This window comes from Lygodium microphyllum, chromosome 30 (genome assembly GCF_053477565.2).
Source record: "Lygodium microphyllum isolate KBCC chromosome 30, Lygodium_microphyllum_v1.1.10, whole genome shotgun sequence".
Taxonomy (NCBI): domain Eukaryota; kingdom Viridiplantae; phylum Streptophyta; class Polypodiopsida; order Schizaeales; family Lygodiaceae; genus Lygodium; species Lygodium microphyllum.
Window position 1 is genome coordinate 36621410 of NC_141164.1, and position 20058 is coordinate 36641467.

General features: G+C 40.5%; 1 protein-coding gene across 1 annotated transcript in view; it reads left to right on the forward strand.

The window, feature by feature from the left end:
• LOC148009732 (chorismate mutase 1, chloroplastic-like) overlaps positions 1 to 15876 on the forward strand; it is a 32820-nt gene extending 16944 nt beyond the window's left edge. Inside the window, exons 3-6 of the mRNA XM_087673430.1 lie at positions 735 to 821; positions 930 to 1073; positions 15109 to 15201; positions 15390 to 15876. Coding sequence (XP_087529556.1) covers positions 735 to 821; positions 930 to 1073; positions 15109 to 15201; positions 15390 to 15617 — 552 coding nt within the window. The 3' untranslated portion in view covers positions 15618 to 15876. The remainder of the gene's footprint in view (positions 1 to 734; positions 822 to 929; positions 1074 to 15108; positions 15202 to 15389) is intronic.
• The last annotated feature ends 4182 nt before the right edge of the window (positions 15877 to 20058 follow it).

The window sequence follows — 20058 nt, forward strand, 5'->3', positions numbered from 1 at the left end:
TATTTATAGAAAGTTTGGGTCCTCCCAAATTAGGGTTTGCATGTGGGACACAGAGATTCTCTAAGATCGCGTTTCTTTTAATATAGTTTGGTAATATTCATTAATTAAGCATGTTTGGGGCTCTTTTAAAGAAGCTAGTGAAATTTTAGCTCAACATGGGTTCACACATGGCTTCTCATAATGGTGGTCTCACCACGTTGAGCACCATGGATCATTGGTGGCACCTTATGAGGGTGGGGCCTTGAGCATATCTAATAGTGTTTGGCTTGCCCAGTTGCTAAGGGCATATGGTCTTACTTATCTTGAGTTTGGTGTTTAGTTGCTAGAAACTCTACGGCATATGCATTTGCAAGTCTAGGCATTTTGAAACCCCAAATTTATAGGATCCATGCAGCCACATGTATTGGTGGTTTTTTAGTTTCTACTTGAGGATGTTGGCATAGTTGGACTATGTGTAATGCCTTCATTTTTTATTCTTGTTTTGGTGTGTATAGCCATAATGGTCATTTGCGAGGTCTCCTTCAATGGCAGTTGAGCACCATTGAATATACCGGTCTTTTACCAAGGATGGTTTGGCGCTTTGGCGTGCTACCATCTCCTCACTATGTGATACTTAGTAGCCTTGTGACTCTTGTACACTGTAATTAAAACAATTGCACATTATATGAGAGAGAGAGAGAGAGAGAGAGAGAGAGAGAGAGAGAGAGAGAGAGATCTTGTTTAGTTGTTGATAGGTGCGAAGATATCATAGCCCCGATGAGCATCCATTTTTCCCGAATGACATTCCGAAGCCGCTTTTACCACCTCTAAAGTACCCTCAGGTTGGTAAGGGATCTATTATGGTTTATGAAGACTGATTAGTTTGTCATGATTAATAAATAATTCTTTGCCATACTTTCAGCTTAACGCTTTGTTTTTTTGCTGCACAGATTTTACACAGTTGTGCTTCATCAATCAATATAAATCCGTTGATTTGGAAGCTATATTTTGATGAACTCCTTCCACGGTTTGCTGCTGAAGGTGATGATGGAAATTATGGCTCTTCAGCTGTTTGTGATGTTCTGTGCCTGCAGGTAATCAAAACATCCACCCACTGATCTGTAGAACTGCTATCAACCACCCTAAATTAGGTAGTCAGCTATACTTCTGGCCTTCCAGCTCCTTGATGGGTAATTCTTTCCACTGTTTTTTGTTGCTCCGATTTGGGTAATGTTATTTAGAAGATGGATCAATGCTAAATGGCTTGGCCATTCTTGTACCATGTGTGTGTTTAAAAACAAACCCTTAGTTAGAAATGTGAGATGGCCAGGAGGACATTGAATATGCAATTATAGTTCTTTCTTGTGAGATGGGCTTTTCTTGCTTGAGATTTGGGCTATGTAGGACATATGGTAAAATGTAATGGAATTCTTCATTATAGGTAAATTGTAGTGGCTTAAGCTGAACTAAGCGATGCATAGTGGCGATGCAATGTACGGTGATGAGATTGTCAGGTAGAGAGCAAAACGTGAGCAAGAGTAGAGAGTGAGAGTGAGCACGACACTTGATGTTCAGTACAATGACGAAGTGTACCTCTTTAGGCTTTAGATAGATATATATGAAAGTACGAATGTGCTAAGGGTGTGTTCACACCCGTGCACATATAAAAGGCACGATGGTCCTTTATTCCTAACAGCCTCCCACATAAAGGCAATGTGCCTTTAGAGGAGAAAAGAATCAGCTAAATCTAGGTATGTACAAAGCTGAAATACATATACCTATCCACTCCCACCAGACGTGAAAGCCATAAAGCCTCCTTGCATGCCTCAGTGGCAGCCACATACTCTGCCTCTGTAGTAGACAATGCAACACACTTTTGTAGCCTGAAGATCCAAGAGATTGCTCCTCATGTGAAGGTAAACACATACCCAGAAGTGGACTTTCTGTAGTCCGCATGACCGTCATAGCCTGCATCCGTAAAGCCAACGATAGATGCCTTCTGCTTTCCAAAGCAGATGCACAAATCCTTTGTGCCTTTGAGGTATCTTATAATACCTTTCATTGCTTCACAATGCTTTTTTACTAGGGTTTGCCATGTATCTACTAATCATTCCCATTGCAAAGACAATGTTAGGACATGTAGCGACCATAGCATACATCAAACTGCCAATAGCTGAAGCATATGGTATCTTGGCCATTTCAGCCTTCTCATCATCAGATGTAGGGCTGTCCTTTGCACCGAGTTTCACGTATGGAAGCAATGGAACCCCAATTGTTTTCCTCTCCTCCATATTGAAACATTGCAAAACCTTGGAGATATACTCCTGCTGAGATAGATAGAGTAAGCCTTTTGATCTTTCTCTGAGTATTCGCATGTCAAGAATGTGATTTGTATCACCAAGATCCTTCATGTCAAAGTTGCCATTAAGGCTTTGCTTTAGTGAGTCCAAGGCATGAGTATCCTTGCCAGCAATCAGTATGTCATCAATATATAGAACCAAGATAATCAGGCTGCCTTCTTGATGTATAAGTAGTGATCCACTTGACTTCTATGAAAACCTTGAGACTGCATAAATGTATCAAACTTATAATACCATTCTCTTGGTGCTTGTTTCAGCCCATACAAACTCCTTTTGATTTTACATATCATCTTCTCTTTCCCTTTTGGCACAAACCCTTCAAGCTGCTGCATATATATGTCTTCATGCAGATCACCATGTAAGAATGCAGTCTTTACATCCATCTGTATGAGCTCCATATCTTCAGCTACAACCAAGCCCAAAATGGTTCTTAATGTAGTCATCTTGACTACAGAAGAGAAGATCTCATCAAAGTCAACTCCATGTTCCTTCTTGTATCCCTTCGCAACCAATCTTGCTTTGTACTTTGGCGAGGAACCAGAAGTGACCTTTATCTTGTAGACCCATTTGCATGGAAGGGTTTTTCAAGTCCCAAGTGCCATTTTTCTCAAGAGATTCCATCTCTGACAACATGGCTTTATACCATTTCTTGCTGTCCTGTCTGTCCATTGCTTCCTTGAAGCAAGATGGTTCACCACAGTCTATCAACATGACATAATCAACCACATTGTTTGCAACAGGAACGAATCTATCAGGTTGTCTAGTGGCCCTAGATCATCTTCTAAACCAATGATCATTGTTTGCTGGCTGTTGAGTCTACAAATTTCCATTTTCAGCATGCTGTCCTGGCATTTCAGCCTGCAAATCAGCATTAACAGCTTGCTGTCCTGGCTGTTCTTGCACATCCAGTGACTCTATCATTATGGGCAATGGATGGTTGATCATTTCTAGCATTATTTTCTGCATTTGCAGGTTCATTTACAGTAGGTATTTGTTGCTGTACAGCAGACACATTTTGTTGTCCAAAAGGTATTTCTTCTCGGAATACAACCCTACTGACTTCCTCTGTTCTTTCGGGCTGTTTGTGCATGCGATCTTCTTGGAAGATAACATCATTGCTGCGTACTATCTTTCTTTTCTCAGGATCCCATAATCTATACTCCATTTCACCTTCATCACCATTTCCTAGGAAAATACATTTACAGGACTTTGGCTCAAGTTTGTTGCGTTCTTATTTACGAATGTGCATAAAAGCCTCGCAGCCAAACACTTCGAAGTGTGCATACGAAGGTGGCTTGCCCGACCATGCTTCTTGGGGAACTCCCCTCCCCTCCCAAAAGACTTGTTTGGTGACCGATTAATCAAGTGTACGGCTGTTATAACAGCCTCTGTCCAAAAACCACGAGGTAATGCAGCATGAGACAGCATCGTACGGACCTTATCGTGCATGGTCTGATTCATACGCTCTGCAACTCCATTTTGGGGTGGATTATGAGGGGCAGTGAGCTTCCTCTTTATCCCTTTGTTATCACAAAATGCGTGAAAGGCCTTGGACACATATTCCCCACCATTGTCAGAGCGAAGACACTTAAGTGTCTTATCAGTCTGATTCTCAACCAATACCAAAAATTTTTTAAACTTGTCAAGCACTTCGTCCTTGCTATGAATAGGGTAAACCCATACCTTCTGTGTAGCATCATCGACAAGGTTGACAAAGCCCCTAAAGATAACCTTGGCATTTGACATACATCGAAATGTACTAACTCTAGAGGAGAAGATTTTAGCGAAAGAGACTTCTTATGAGATGTTTGTGCATGCTTTCCCATAAACACTATGATCACAATGCTTAAAATCAGCATAACGAAGACAAGGCAAGTAACCCAAACGAGAAAGCACTTTCATTCCAGTTTGACTCATGTGTCCCATCGGCCATGCCACAAAGAAACACTTGGCTGCTTGGTCACGGCAATAACATGGTCGCACACACTAGATACATGGAGAGCACTTTTACAACCTCTGGTAATTACTCTAGATCCCTTACAGATCTTCCATTTTCCATCACCAAAGGTGGTATGAAATCCATCGTCATCTAGCTGCCTTGTGCTAATCAAGCTTTTCTTGAGCTATGGTATATGCCATACATGCTGAAATGTGAAGACAAAACCATGCTGAAATTGCAACTGCACACTGCCAATGCCTGCAATGTCACATGCATAGTTGTCCCCAAGATGGACAACACCATGTCGACCCCCTGTATAGTTAGAAAACCACTCACGATGAGGGGTGACATGAAAGAAAGCACTTGAATCTAGAATCCAAGTATGTATGTCATCATCCGTATTTGCAAGTAAAGCATATGTACCTAAGTGCGAAGAGACAAAGAGTACGTCATTCCCACTGTTGCTGTCATGAGCGACTACATTCACCTCTTCAATTTTAACACTGCTCTTCTTAGGCTGACTCTTTTTCTTCTCTTCCTTGCTATCATCTGTTTTCTTGCTCTTTCCTTTCTATTTTTTCCATTTGCAGTAGTCAGGTTTAAAGTGACCCTTCTTGCCACAATGATGGCATTCAATATCCTTACCACGTGATTTATTGCGTCCCTTGCTATCAGATTTGCCTTTCTGTTGTGATTTGCCCCTAGTATGCAAAGCAGTGGAAGACTTACTGGATGCATTGTTTTGCTGATTCATTTCTTTCATGAGTAGAGCACTCTCTCCATTAGCATACAAAAGGATCGCATTAGAATTACTCATAGCAGTCCTGAATGTATTCCGACTCTCTGGCTGAGTGCAAAGCAAGAACATAGCCTTAAATTCTTCATCAATCATGAATTTCAAGGCAACCAGCGGGCTGAAAATGGAGTTAAACTCACTCAAATGAGTAGACATTGCTATACCCTCTTTCATATGCAAATCCATAAGTTTTTTCAGCCAATAAACTTTGCTTGCGGTACTCTTCTGGGCATATAGTTCTTCCAGTCGAGTCCAAATAGCATATGCAAAACCCAAACCTTCAATGTTGAACAGCAAGGCATAAAAAATCGATAGCTCGATGGTTGAGCGTGCAAGCTCATTTAACTCATCCCAGTCTTCGTGTTCCACATCTGCGGGCTTTGCCCCTTTGGTCTTAATCGGTTTTGCCTGCTTCTTCTGCAACAGGACTGCAAAGTTATGTGCTCCTTTAAGCTTCTTAATGTGCATGAGATGACTGCTGTCACTGTTGCTAGCCATGATTTTCAGTCTAAATGTGACCAAAAAATTCAGCAAATGCAACCCAAACTGTCACACAAGTGACCAAGGTACAAACAAGTACCAACCAACAATAAATAACCACAATGTAGAAATCTCAGATCTGCAAATAAATTTTCAGAAGCACTAAACCTTGTGCTATAGCACTCCACAACTGATTATAGCTGTTCCAAGGACAAATACATCACATTATATGAGAAGTCCCAAATTTTAGCTGCAATTTCTGTTATATATGCACACACGGGCACAAAATTTGACACGCACTATCCAAAGGCCCAAAATTTTTGTGCTCAAAGCATCAACCATACATTTGCACTGTCTTTGACATGTATAGAATAGGCCAATTTTGCCAAAATAGAGCAATTTCAGCAAAACCCCCAAAATTTTCCAAGTGCTAGGTGTCCAAATTGCATGGAATTAAACCCGCATGTACATAAAATGACCAAATGGTGCACAAATTTTGCCCAAACAGCAAAAGCCCCAAATTGCACGGGTCCAATGTGCATCAATGTCGAGAAATTGGGTAAATTTCAGCTCAATTCTTGCATGTACATGAAAAGCCCCAAATGTCGGAGGCAAAATGTCACAAATCCTTGCAATTTTTGAGACAAATATGATTGTTGTGTCTTGCTCACATCAAATCTGGACAAATCCCCAAATTTCTGGCACAAATTTGCCCAAAATCCTGAACTGTGCTTACACACACGAACGGCCGTTAGGCCAAGGAAAAATTCAAGGAGAATTAAAAAAAAAAAACCGAATTTGTGGTCCTTTGAAGGGTGACGTGACGAGGTCCGTTGACCTGCCATCACGACTTGTCGCATGCTCCAGTCACGTAGGTCGCCACGTGCCCGTCCAATTGCTTGTCGACTGTCACTTGCCGGCCGTCGTCCAATCGCTTGTCGAAGGACCCATCAAACTGTCGCGTGTCGACTAGCCGTCATGGCTGTTGCCCTGTCGACCTGCAGCAACTGTCACCTGTTGCCTACTCTCCAACAGCCCGCTCTCTCGAACAGCCCACCTTCTGCAGCCCACGACCTCACGACCTGCCTACTAGCCTTCGACTGTTTCTTGCAGCGTGTGGCCTGACCATGCTGGTCGCCTCAACTATGTCTCTTGCAGCTTGCAACCTGCTTCGTCTCGAGAAGCGTGCACTCATTGCCTGCTTTGATACCAGTTTGAAGTGAGCGATACGCAATGGTGATGCAATGTCCGGTGATGAGATTGTCAAGTAGAGAGCAAAACGTGAGCAAGAGTAGAGAGTGAGAGTGAGCAGGACACTTGATGTTCGGTACAATGACGGGTGTACCTCTTTAGGTTTTAGATAGATATATATGAAAGTACAAATGTGCTAAGGGTGTGTTCACACCCATGCACATATAAAAGGCACGATGGGCCTTTATTCCCAGCATAAGCAATAAGAAAAAATAACTTGTCATATGATTGCAACTTGTGTAGCAAGTGTGCCATGCTAGACAATATAAAGCTAATCTTTGTCTCAGGAGGTTCTTCAAAGCTCTTTAATATTCACCAAACATGAAGTGGAAAAGACTTTGGGAGAAACTTCATGCCTCAGCTATTGATGATGCTATCAACATGAGTTGGATGGAACAAAGAAACACCTAATGTATGTCTCAAGTGCTAGATCTTGCAGTTTTTGGAACTCATTCTTCAGAAGTGCAGCACAATTTAAACTGAATGAACTTTGTGTATGGATTGCCCCATATGGATGAACACACATCCATAGTTGTGCTACGTTTGAACTATGGACAGGGACTCAGAGAGCATATGATCCGAAGGTTATGACTCATTAGAACTTGCAATGCTTGGTTCTGGATGGGCAATGAAAAGACATTTACTTGAGGGATATATGAATCTGCAATCATGCATAGGCTGTGATGATATGGAATTGAAGGAGAACAATTTCTGATGGATTCACAATTCAACACAGCTCCCTCTTTTCAGTCTATGATTGTGAATTTCTGAGGATGTTCAGAAAAGCATGTTTTGACTTACCATTTCCAGTGAGAAATCCAGATTTATAAGGGCTTTTTCCTGATTGCAACAGAAAACCCAATGTTGTGCAGGTAGAAAAAATTCCGAACACCTTCGCTTAATCACATATGAAGGTATATGTGGACAGATGCAGTAATTGAGAATTCCACCTTCAGTATCCATACTCTGAACCTTTGAATCTTCAATATCTGATAGTGTTGACATTGTCTGGACTTGCTTTTTTATTGCAATATTATATGTCCTAGGAATATGTCAAGACGATTACCCAAACGCTGAGAGTTAAGGGCAAAATAGAAAAGAAAGGAAACAGAAGAAAATCATCACTCAAAATGGTGGGATTGAGAAGCAACAGCCAGGAAGCTTATTGGAAAGGCTCAAGCTGAACCCTGAATTCGTTAGAGTTATGTTTAGAACACACCCTTGACAATGATTCTGCTTGGCAGGTCCATCGCTAATATCCTGGGAGGATTGTGAGAATATGCCACCCTGCATGCATGGTGTGCCTCACTTAGATTTTGATGATTGGAATCGTACAATAGCAAAAAGGAGAAATAATGCTGGCGACCTAGGGACTACTTACACCCATGCTTAATTTGAATCTATTAATGACGATAGCACCCGCCGCGATGAATGAGAGAGCTACCACCAGAGATCAGAGCAACGCAACTTGTGAGGTATATATGTGGTGTTTGGATGATCACTCTTATGTGTATATATATTGTTATGGTGTCATGTGTGTTATCCTGCTGCTGTTGCTGCTCATTATCATTGGACTGCATGCCATCGGAAAAGGGTGCTTTGCATGCCTAGCTTTATCCCCAAGAATAAGGCGGCACATCAAGCATGCATCGGCGTCGCTCTTGTAGGGACTGGTTAGGCACGGAGATCGAGATAGATTGTTGTTACGTGCAGTGAGAGACAAAGAGAGTGAGAGAGAGCAGAGTTGAGAGTGAGCATGTTTTTAGGTACAATGACGAGTGTGTACCTTTAGGTTTTTAGATAGATATATATGTGTAAGTACAAGTGCTAAAGAGTGTGTTCACATCCGAGCACATTTAAAAGGCACGAGGCCTTTATTCCCAACAACCTCCCATCTAAAGGCAATGTGCCTTAAAAGGAGAAAAGAATCAGCTAAGTCTAGGTATGTACAAAGTTGAAATACATATATCTATCCAACTCCCATCATCTATCGGCAATGAGCAAATTGCTCTGCTGGAAGACCCTTCGTGAGAAGGTCTGTAGGGCTATTATCCGTATGCACTTTGACAAGCTCAATGCTCTTGCTGTCAAGTACATCTCTAATGAAGTGGTACTTCACCTGTATGTGCTTTGTCTTTGCATAAAAGACAGGATTCCGTGCTAGCATGATAGCACTTTGACTATCACAATGGAGAACAGGTAACTCTGAGATGCCAAGCTCTTCTACCAGACGTGAAAGCCATAAAGCCTCCTTGCATGCGTCAGTGGTAGCCACATACTTTGCCTTTGTAGTAGACAATGCAACACACTTTTGTAGCTTGGAGATCCAAGAGACTTGTCCTCCTGTGAAAGTAAACACATACCCAGAAGTGGACTTCTTGCAGTCCGCATGACCAGCATAGTCTGCATCCGTAAAGCAAACAACAGATGCCTTCTGCTTTCCAAAGTAGACGCACAACTCCTTTGTGTCTTTGAGGTATCTCATAATACCTTTCATTGCATCCCAATGCTTCTTGCCAGGGGTTGCCATGTGTCTGCTAACCACTCCCACTGCAAAGGCAATGTTAGGACGTGTAGCAACCATAGCATACATCAAATTGCCAACAGCTGAAGCATATGGTATCTTGGCCATTTCAGCCTTCTCATCATTAGATGTAGGGCTGTCCTCTGCACTAAGTGTCACATATGGAGGCAATGGAATCCCAATTGTTTTCCCCTCCTCCATATTGAAATGCTGCAAAACTTTGGAGATATACGTTTGCTGAGATAGATAGAGTAAGCCTTTTGATCTATCTCTGAGTATTCACATGCCAAGAATGTGATTTGCATCACCAAGATCCTTCATGTCAAAGCTGGCATGAAGGCCCTAGACGATCTCCTAACCCAATGGTCATTGTTTGTTGGTTGTTCCTGCAAATTTCCATTTTCAGCATGCTGTCCTGGTCTTTCAGCTTGCAAATCAGCATTAACAGCTTGTTGTCCTGGCTGTTCCTGCATATGTAATGGATCATTTTCATGGGCAATAGCTGGCTGATCATTTTCAGCATCATTTCTTGCATTTACAGGTTCATTTACAGCATGTATTTGCTGCTGTATAGCGGGCACATTTTGCTGTCCAAAAGGTATTTCTTCCCAAAATACAACCCTACGGATCTCCTTAGTCTTTTCGGGCTGTTTGTGCATGTGATCTTCTTGGAAGATAACGTCATTGCTGCGTATTACTTTCCTTTTCTCAGGATCCCACAATTTATACTCCATTTTACCCTTGTCACCATATCCTAGGAAAATGCATTTACAGGACTTTGGCTCAAGTTTGGTGTGTTTTTCTTTACGAATGTGCACAAAAGCCTTGCAGCCAAACACTTTCAGATGAGCATATGAAGGTGGCTTGTCCAACCACGCTTCTAGGGGAACTCCCCCCCGCCCCCAAAAGACTTGTTTGGTGACCGATTAATCAAGTAAACGCTTGTCATAATAGCCTCTGCTAAAAAACCATGGGGTAATGCAGCATGAGACAGCATCGTATGGACCTTATCCTGCATGGTCCGATTCATACGCTCTGCAACTCCATTTTGGGGCGGATTATGAGGGGCAGTGAGCTCCCTCTTTATCCCTTTGCTGTCTCAAAATGCCTGAAAGGCCTTGGACACATATTTCCCACCATTATTAGAGCAAAGACACTTAAGTGTCTTATCTCTTTGATTTTCAGCCAATGCCAATAATTTTTTAAACTTGTTAAGCACTTCATCCTTGCTACGAATAGGGTAAACCCATATTTTCCGTGTAGTATCATTGACAAAGGTGACAAAATATTTATTTTCCCCTAAAGATAATCCTGGCATTTGACATTCATCGGAATGTACTAACTCTAGAGGAGAAGATTTCAAAGAAAGAGACTTTTTATGAGACGTCTGTGCATGTTCTTCATAAATACAATGATCACAATGCTCAAAATCAGCATAACGAAGACAAGGCAAGTAACCCAAACGAGAAAGCACTTTCATTCTTGTTTGACTTGTGTGTCCCAACCGGCCATGCCACAAAGAAACGCTTGGCTGCGCGGTCACGGCAACAACATGGTCACGCACACTAGATACATGAAGTGGATACAAAGTATCACTCTTGCAACCTCTGGCAGTAACCCTAGATCCCTTACAGATCTTTCATTTTCCATCACCAAGGGTGGTATGAGAACCATCATCATCTAGCTGCCCTGTGCTAATCAAGCTCTTCTTGAGTTGAGATACATGCCGTATATGTTGAATTGTAAAGACAGAGCCATGCTGAAACTGTAATTGCACACTGTCAATATCTGCAATCTCACATGTATAATTGTCTCCAAGATAGACAACACCATGTTGACTCCTTGTATAGGCGGAGAACTACTCACGATGAGGGGTGACATGAAAGAAAGCACCTGAATTGAGAATCCAGGTATGCATGTCATCATCTGTATCTGCAAGTAAAGCATGTGCACCAAAGTGTGAAGAGACAAAGAGTACGTCACTCTCATTATCACTGTCATTGAGTGACTACTTTCACCTCTTCAATTTTTACACTGCTCTTCTTAGGTTGACTGTCCTTCTCTTCTTTGCTATCATTTGTCTTCTTACCTTTTCCTTTCTCTTTCTTCCATTTGTAGTAGTCACGTTTAAAGTGACTCTTCTTGCCACAATGATGGCATTCAACATCTTTGCCACGTGACTTACTGCATCCCTTGCCATCATATTTGCCCTTTTGCTGTGATCTGCCCCTAGTATACAAAGCTCTGGAAGACTTACTGGATGCATTGTTCTGCCGATTCATCTCTTCCATAAGTAGAGCACTCTCTATATCGGCATACAAAAGTATTACATTAGAATTGCTCATAGTAGTCCTAAATGTATCCTAACTCTCTGGTAGAGTGCAAAGCAGGAATGTAGCCTTAAATTCCTCATCAATCATGAACTTCAAGGCAACCACCTGGCTGAAAATGGAGTTAAAACTCACTGAAGTGAGTAGACATTGCTGTACCCTCTTTTATACGCAAATCCATAAGCTTTTTCAGCCAATACACTTTGCTTGCAGCACTCTTTTGTGCATACAGTTCTTCCAGTCTAGTCCATATAGCATATGCAAAATCTAAACCTTCAATGTTGAACAGCAAGGCATCAGAAATTGATAGCTCTATGGTTGAGCGTGCAAGCTCATTTAACTCATCCCAATCGTCCTGTTCCATGTTTGCGGGCTTTGCTCCTTTGGTTTTGATCGGCTTTGCCTGCTTCTTTTGTAACAGGATATTGTAGCATTGCTTTTGCCAAACTGCTGTGCGCGCCTTCAAGCTTCTTTATGTGCATCAGATTACTGCTGTCATTGCTGCCAGCCATGATATTCAGCCCAAATGTGACCAAGAAACCAGCAAATGCAGGCCCAAGACTGTCACCCGAGTGACCAAGGTACAAATAAGTATCAATCAGCAATAAATGACCATGTAGAAGCGCAGATTTCAGATCTGTAAATAAATTTTCAGAAGCACCAAACCATGTGCTATAACATTATCCAACTAATTACAGCTGTTCTAAGGGCATATGCATCACATTACATGAGAAATCCCAAAACTTCAGCTGCAATTTCTGTTATACATGTACCCACGGGCATAATATTTGACACGAACGGTCAAAAGCCCCAAAATTTTGTGCTCAAAACATCAACCACACCTGCATTTTCTCTGTCATGCATAGAACAGTCCAATTTTGCCAAAATAGAGCAATTTCAGCAAAACCCCAAAATTTTACAAAGTGTTGATGTCCAAATTGTGTGGAATTCAACATTGTGTACATAAAATGATCAAATGTTGCACAAATTTTGCCCAAACTGCAAAAGCCCCAAAGTGCACAGGGTCCAATGTGCCTCAATGTCGAGAAATTGGGTTAATTTCAGCCCTATTTGTGCATGTACATGGAAAGCCCCAAATGTCGAGAACAAAGTGTCACAAATTCCTGCAATTTCTGAGACAAATTTGCTTGCCCTGCATCAAATTCCCAAATCTGGAAAAGCCTTAAATTTAATGGGTCCAATGTTGAGAAATTTCACTCAGATGAGTAAAATTTCAATAATTGTGGCGAAATTCCTAATTCAAATGTGCACAATGTCTGCATTTTATGACGCAAATGCCTCAATTTTGCATGAACAGTACTCGGTCTGGAGAAGCCCCAAATTTCTGGCACAAATCTGAGTTTTGTGCTTATGCACACGAACGCCGGTTAGAGGGAGGGGAATTTCAAAAGATTTTTTGAAGGAGAAAAAAAGTTGGATGACGGGTCCGTTGACCCGTCAGGGCTGACACTGCCCATTCGCGCCATGTGGGTCCCGTGGTTAACAAGTTATTGCAATCCTGTCATGCAGAAACAGGCGCTCGTCAGTCGCGTGTGATGCAGACAGTGGCTAGCTCACCGCTGGTCATCGTCACGCTGGTCAATGCCCCGCTGGTCGTCAGTCATGTGGCTCCTGTCCGTCAGCGCCGCTGGTCGTCAGCGTGACCCAGTCGATTGTCCTTTGCTCTTGTCGACTGCCTCTCTTGCACACGAGCCTGCTTGCGACTCCCCTGCACCTGTCGACTGTCATCTGCTACTCGTCGGACTCTTGCAACACCTTGGCTGTCTCTTGCCTGCTCTGATACCAGTTTGTAGGGACCGGTTAGGCACGGAGATCGAAATAGACTGTCGTTACGCGCAGTGAGAGATAGAGAGAGTGAGAGAGAGCAGAGTTGAGAGTGAGCACGTTTTTAGGTACAATGACGAGTGTGTACCTTTACGTTTTTAGATAGATATACATGTGTAAGTACAAGTGCTAAAGGTGTGTTCACACCTGAGCACATTTAAAAGGCACGAGGCCTTTATTCCCAACAGCTCTTTAGTTCATGTACATGAGACTAGGAAGGCACCTATATGGCTCACTGGACCGCATGCCATTGGAAAAGGATGCCTTGCGTGCCCAGCTTTATCCCCAAGAATAAGGTGGCACATGAAGCATGCATCGGCATTGCTCTTTAGCTCATGTACATGAGACTAGGAAGGCACCTATACGGTACGATGGCATTCATTCCTTAATTGGCGGTTTGATGCAAGGAATAAAGCCACACCTGCTTTATTCTTTTCCCAAACGACCGCATGATAGAAGGAATACAGGCAGCACGTCTGAAAAGCATATGCAACATATATTGGGCTCTCCTTTCTCTTTCTATCCTCATTGGGTGAGGTTAGTTTTCTCGAAGGAAACCTGATCTGGCAATTTTAAAACTAGGCACCATTTTAATGTGTTCAGACTCCTATTGCCATAGTTTTGACTTGGATGGCTTGCATATGACTTGAGGGACAATCAAAGGAAACTGAAATGCCTTCTATATGAAGATCGGTGGACATTGATACTTGAAGCTGGAAATTCTTGGAGGAGTTTGAAAATTAAGGTGTCTGTGTGAAGAGTAGGACTTGGTTGATGGAGGCTTGAAGCTGGAGAGCTTTAGAGGAGTCTTTCCATTATATGATATTGGTTTCTAGTTGGTAATTATATTTTAGTACCTTCTATGTAGGAACTCTTGGAATAACTTTCTGTGATTTGGGTGGGTCCTTACCACCCTAAGTAGGGAGTCTGAATTCACATGAAGCTCTAGATTAGACACTTGGGAATTTTCTGAAGAGCAAGGTGACTTTCCTTAGATTCAAAAAATCTATTGCATGTTATAGGCTGCATCTGCAACCCAGAAAGTAATAATTGCATTCAAAACTCAACTTGTATCCAGTACAAGCCATTATGGTTCTACATGGAATTAGTCCAATTTCTTACATGCGATCAACTCTCCCAGTGGCTAGTTTTCAAACTGCAGGGTCTTTTTTATTAGAGAAATTTTCCCCTAGATATCTACATCGATTTTTAATTCCAGGCAAATTGATGCCAGAATCACACATTTTTAATGATCAGAGGTGTTTTTACGTTTTCCACTTTAGTGAATGTTGCCAATATATATTTGTTGTTTCAATATCCAAAAACCTGAAATTCAAATCATGATGTTGGGGATCCCATAAGAGGGGCTTGTTGACCTTTCATTTTGATCTGGAAAAGTGCATTTTTAGTTTGTTCCAATTTGATTGTGTCCTTGACTCCTCTAGTCTGTTTTCAAATGTGGTGCCATCTTCAAGCTCTGAAATTGTAGCAATGGCATAAAGCATGCAAGATACTAGAGGGCAGCTTATCCAGTTCCTTTTGAGTCACAGTATATGCAAGGATAGTACATATTTAATAACAAGCTCAAGAAAAACATTTTGCAGGCCTTATCAAAGAGGATTCACTATGGTAAGTTTGTTGCTGAGGCGAAATTTCGAGAATCACCAGAGCTGTTTGAGAAAGCCATACGTACACAGGTGTGCACTTCTCTTTTAGATCACTAAGCAGATATGGGTAATATATGCTTAATTAGCAATTTTTTGTGTAAAAGATTGGCATTCTCCCAGTGCACTTTCATTTAAGAGAATCCAGGCTCAAATCACATACTTTGTGTTATGATTTCTACTTTTTAAGCAAGATATTGACTTGAACAAGTGTCTGACAGGATGCGGATGCTCTAATGCAAATCATAACCTTTGAACAAGTAGAACAGAAGGTGCAAAAGCGTGTGGAACAGAAGGCAAGAACATATGGCCAAGAAATTGACATTGATGCCACTACCTCTCCCCACTTCAAGATTGAGCCTGCTCTAGTTGCCAATTTGTATGGTCAATGGGTCATGCCACTCACCAAGAAGGTCCAAGTGCAGTATTTACTTCATCGTCTTGATTAATGCAAGTTAGTTTATCAGCTCGAGAGTTACAGGCCTTAAATGGCATTTGGGATGCCCATTTTTAAAACCTCGTTGTTATTGAAGGGCCTCCCAATACAGATAATTTGATAAAATGGGATGCATGGAAATGAGTCAGTTGAAAATAGTATGGTAGGTTAGCCATCCAATATAATCTTCTTTAATTAATAACAGATGCACACTGAAATTTGCGAGATATTTGAATAATTAAGATTAAGACGAGCTGTAAAGCAATAAGAAAGGACAGCTTGCAGCTATGACTGAGTGCTGCATAAGTCTCTCAGTGGAGACAGATTATGTAGAAGGTTCTACGGGCATGATGCTTTGAGAACTAAGGAATGGGCATGAAGATGACCTAAAGCACAACATTATTGTGCTCATTCATCTTCTAATGGGATGCATGTCATAAAAATGATTACATGGTGTATATTCACATGTGCAAGCTATCTTGGCATATTTGCTTATAATGAAGCCAGATATCCTACATATCAATGAAGCCAAAAGGAGCACCTCTACAAGAGTGCAAGTATTTGACGATCCTTAAACATTGTCACTTGTTTAACAATCATCTTGAGCTTCTCTTTAACCTCTTGAACTGTTTACCTCTTTGTAGCTCTAATGCCTTTTACCACTTGGCTACTACAAGCAAATTAGGTTACACGTAAATTCTTTACAATTGTTTTCTGCTCAATGCTACTAAAACATCTCATTTGCTTGAAGTTTGTATAGGGGAATCGAGGCAGCACTTTAACACAATCAAAATAAAAGAAAGTCAAGTTGTTTTTCTCTTGCAGTGATTGATCCATATCATGTCATATGAAGCCACATTTCTTTGCATGTGGTGTTAATGTCACACTTCGTTTTAGGGCTGCTTGAAATGACCATTCATGTGATGGGCGTTCAAGCTAGTATAAAAAGTTGCCAAGTCCAATAGTAGACATGCCTGCTCCCAAGTTTAGATGTGTGAGGATTTGTATTAATTGAATGCAAGGGCCCATAGCAAGACTCATAATTGAGTGGCATTTCCCCCAATGTTGTTTGATGTGCAAAAAAAGTAAAATAGGTCATGAAGATGAATGATAGTAGAAAAGCTTCATACTTCAATTGACCAAATCAATGACACAGTTCTCTTTGTAGTTTGTGCATACAATTATTTGAAAAACAAAAACATAGCCAAATAAAAGGCGTCTACCTCTATGTTGGTTGTTCCTTACCATACCTGGACTTACAAGTTACTTTAAACCGTAGTCTTGCCCTCACTAGGAGAGTCCCTTTATAAATCTTGTTCATTTGTGGATTGTGCCAAGATAGCCTTTAGCTTTTGTAGAAAATAGCATTGTTCATGGTTTGAGGAAGCACCATTTTGTTTAGTTAAGCAAATTTAGGTTATGCAAGTAAAATTACATGTGGCTAAACTAAACCAACTTTTTGCAAGAGCATAAGATGAGGATGCTTGGTTAACTAATTAATCTACTATTTTCCTAGTACCTACTTGGTATTGCACTTCATATGATGTCCTTATGTTCAATCTCAAGCATCACAAATATTGCAAGACTAAAGGATGTTTTGAGGCTCTTCTCTACCAAAGAGCTTGGAGAAGCCATAGCCATGTGCTATGAAAAAAGGAAATCTTGTAGATGGGATGGCTTGGTTGGGAATAACTTTGGGTATTGCACGAAGATTCTTTGTTAAGAATGGTTCTTTAGCCATGGAGTCAATGCATTATGCCATCCCTTTGGAAAGTTGTGTAGGTTTGAAAGGTTTAAGATGGCATTCTATTTACAAGTGGATATTTTGAAGGCTTTTCTTGCAAGTTCAAAATGGAAATACAACATGCTAAGCAATAGTTTATTAGGACATTTATGTTCTATACTTGGCAAATTATATTTTGACCTTGGGTCTTGGAAGATGTGTGAAGTGGGATTATTCATGAAAGATGTATCCCAATCCGAGTACATTTGCTCATTGAAGTTGCACGAAGGATTGCATATTCCAATAGAGCTAATAAGGCAAGGAATTATCTTGTCCAATTTTCTAGTTTAGGCTTATCCATGAGGTGCTACAATTCAAATATGGTATCTTTTTTTCAAATGTAGTCATGTCTTAAAAGGTACATATGCACAACTATATTAACAATATATCTAGCTCAAGAAAGAGCCTTTTACTTTAGTAGTAAAATTTGTTATTGCCCTTGTTGCATAGAATTCCAACATATTCTTAATCTAGTACCCAATCTTCCCAACTTTGTTAGATGAGTTGGTTGACAACCAAGATTAAAACTTGTAGATTTCTTGATTTTGAGTTTCCTAGAAAGGTTGAATCACCAATTCTTTGATGGCATACTAGTAATGTGTAAAAGCAACATTCAATCTACCTTTTAATTCAAGTAGATTTGTTTTTAGGTTGCTTTGTTACGCTATTTAGCTTTATTCATAAACCTTTCTCCATTATGCATTATCATTTTACAAATTTGTCAAGATTCATATTTATCATAAACTTTGATTTTGCAATATTACATGGTTTATAGAGAATTATATTGCGAATAGCCTCATAAGTTTATCTTCGATAAACTTTTGCAAGAATAAAGTCCATACGTAGAGCCAAAGCTTTTGGCAATATCTTATAGGACATTCTAGCAAGCCTTGTCAAAGGTCTCAAATCCTTGCATCTTAGTCTCGTTAAGGTTCCTATGGATTAGCTTGATCACTCAAGAATTAACTTACCTACTCAAGACTCAAACAAAAATAATAATTTTATGTGCTATCATTGGCTTTTTCACACATACTAAGCAAATCACCCATTACGTTCAAGACCTTGCTATAGACTTTCATGTTCTTTTGAAATGTGAGTTCATTGATTCCATGTGACTTCTATCTAATCTATATATTAACTTAGTAAACCTACTAACCTATATACTAACGTATGAAGTAGTTCACTAACCTATAAACAAATTTACCTACTAATGTACTAATATCCCAAGTACTCTACCACCAACCTACATGCTAATCCACTAAATCTATTAACCTACATACTCACCCTTTAGACCTACTAACCTTTGTACTAACCTATGAACTTGCTAACCTCTCAAACACAACTTGTTGGAGCTCGCCTCCATAAAAGGGTGATCCGAAATAGTTGCTTTTTCATAGTTGCATTGCATAAAACATACTCTAAGAAATTAATAGCCTTATAATAATAGCCTTCATCAGATTCATGTTTTGCACCTATAGAATTGGACCAAAAGCTCTTAATAAAAACATGAGAGATGTTCTTTTCATCCTTGTGAATTATTCCACTATCATCCATAACATTCACAATAGTGTCATCTATCCATGTTTTTGATAGCTATGAAGAGAACTATACCCTAATTTACCCATTTGTGTAACAAACTACTTTTGCACCATGCATTCTTCTTGTTGGTGTTGTATGTGGTTAAGTTGATCCTATGCTAAATAGTGAGGTATTGAAATGGAGCTAGAATAATTTTTGTTAGGCATGAAGGAAATAACCAAACACCCCATGCCCCTCTAATATCAACGAGGCAAGTGGAGACACTCTAGAGCTATTTAAGGCACATGCACTTGAGATCATCCACATTCTCAAGTGTACACTACATGATATGTATTATAGAGATATAATGCATAATAGCTTTAACTTCTTACAAGATAGTAAGAGCTAGGACATACCTAGGTAAGTTTTGCTTCCATAAGTTTGTGTAGTTTAGTTTAATGATGAATAAATAATTTACTTAACCACTTAACTTTGATGTCATAACTTTTGAACTCAATGGAGTATCTCTAAAAATGGAGGTACTCTGTGAACTAGCTAGAGTTAAAAATTCTTAGGAGTAAAGGAACTTGTGCCTAGCTATCTAGATTTACTTACTACACATAGTACCCACACACCTATACATTGTAGGGTGATGGGCACCCATCATTGTCACTTCATTCTTTATTCTTTCAGTGACAATTGAATGAGGAAAGGCTGGTCACACATTGTGATTGTTGGAGTTCCCATATATGCTCTCTCTCTCTCTCTTTCTCTCTCTCTCTCTCTCTCTCTCTCTCTCTCTCTCTCTCTCTCTCTCTCTCTCTCTCTCTCTCTCTCTCTCTCTCTCTCTATTTGCCATATCTCTTGCGTCTACTTGTGTGCTTCCACTCGGACTCTACCTTTCAACTAGTATAAGAGTTTGGACTTAAGGAGCTTCATTGATCATTTGCTTCAGCCTATGAAGAACCTTGTTTCTTCCTCCAGAGGTATGTAGTGAGTTCTCCCTTCTCTTGACTTGTTTCAACTTGATCACAGCTTGTCGAGGAGCTTCCCAAGGCTTAGCTAAGCCTTGTTGATGAGCTGAGAAGCAGCCATTCTATCCATTTTGAATGGATACATAGCATGCTTCAAAAGTTGTGGACAACTATGGGAG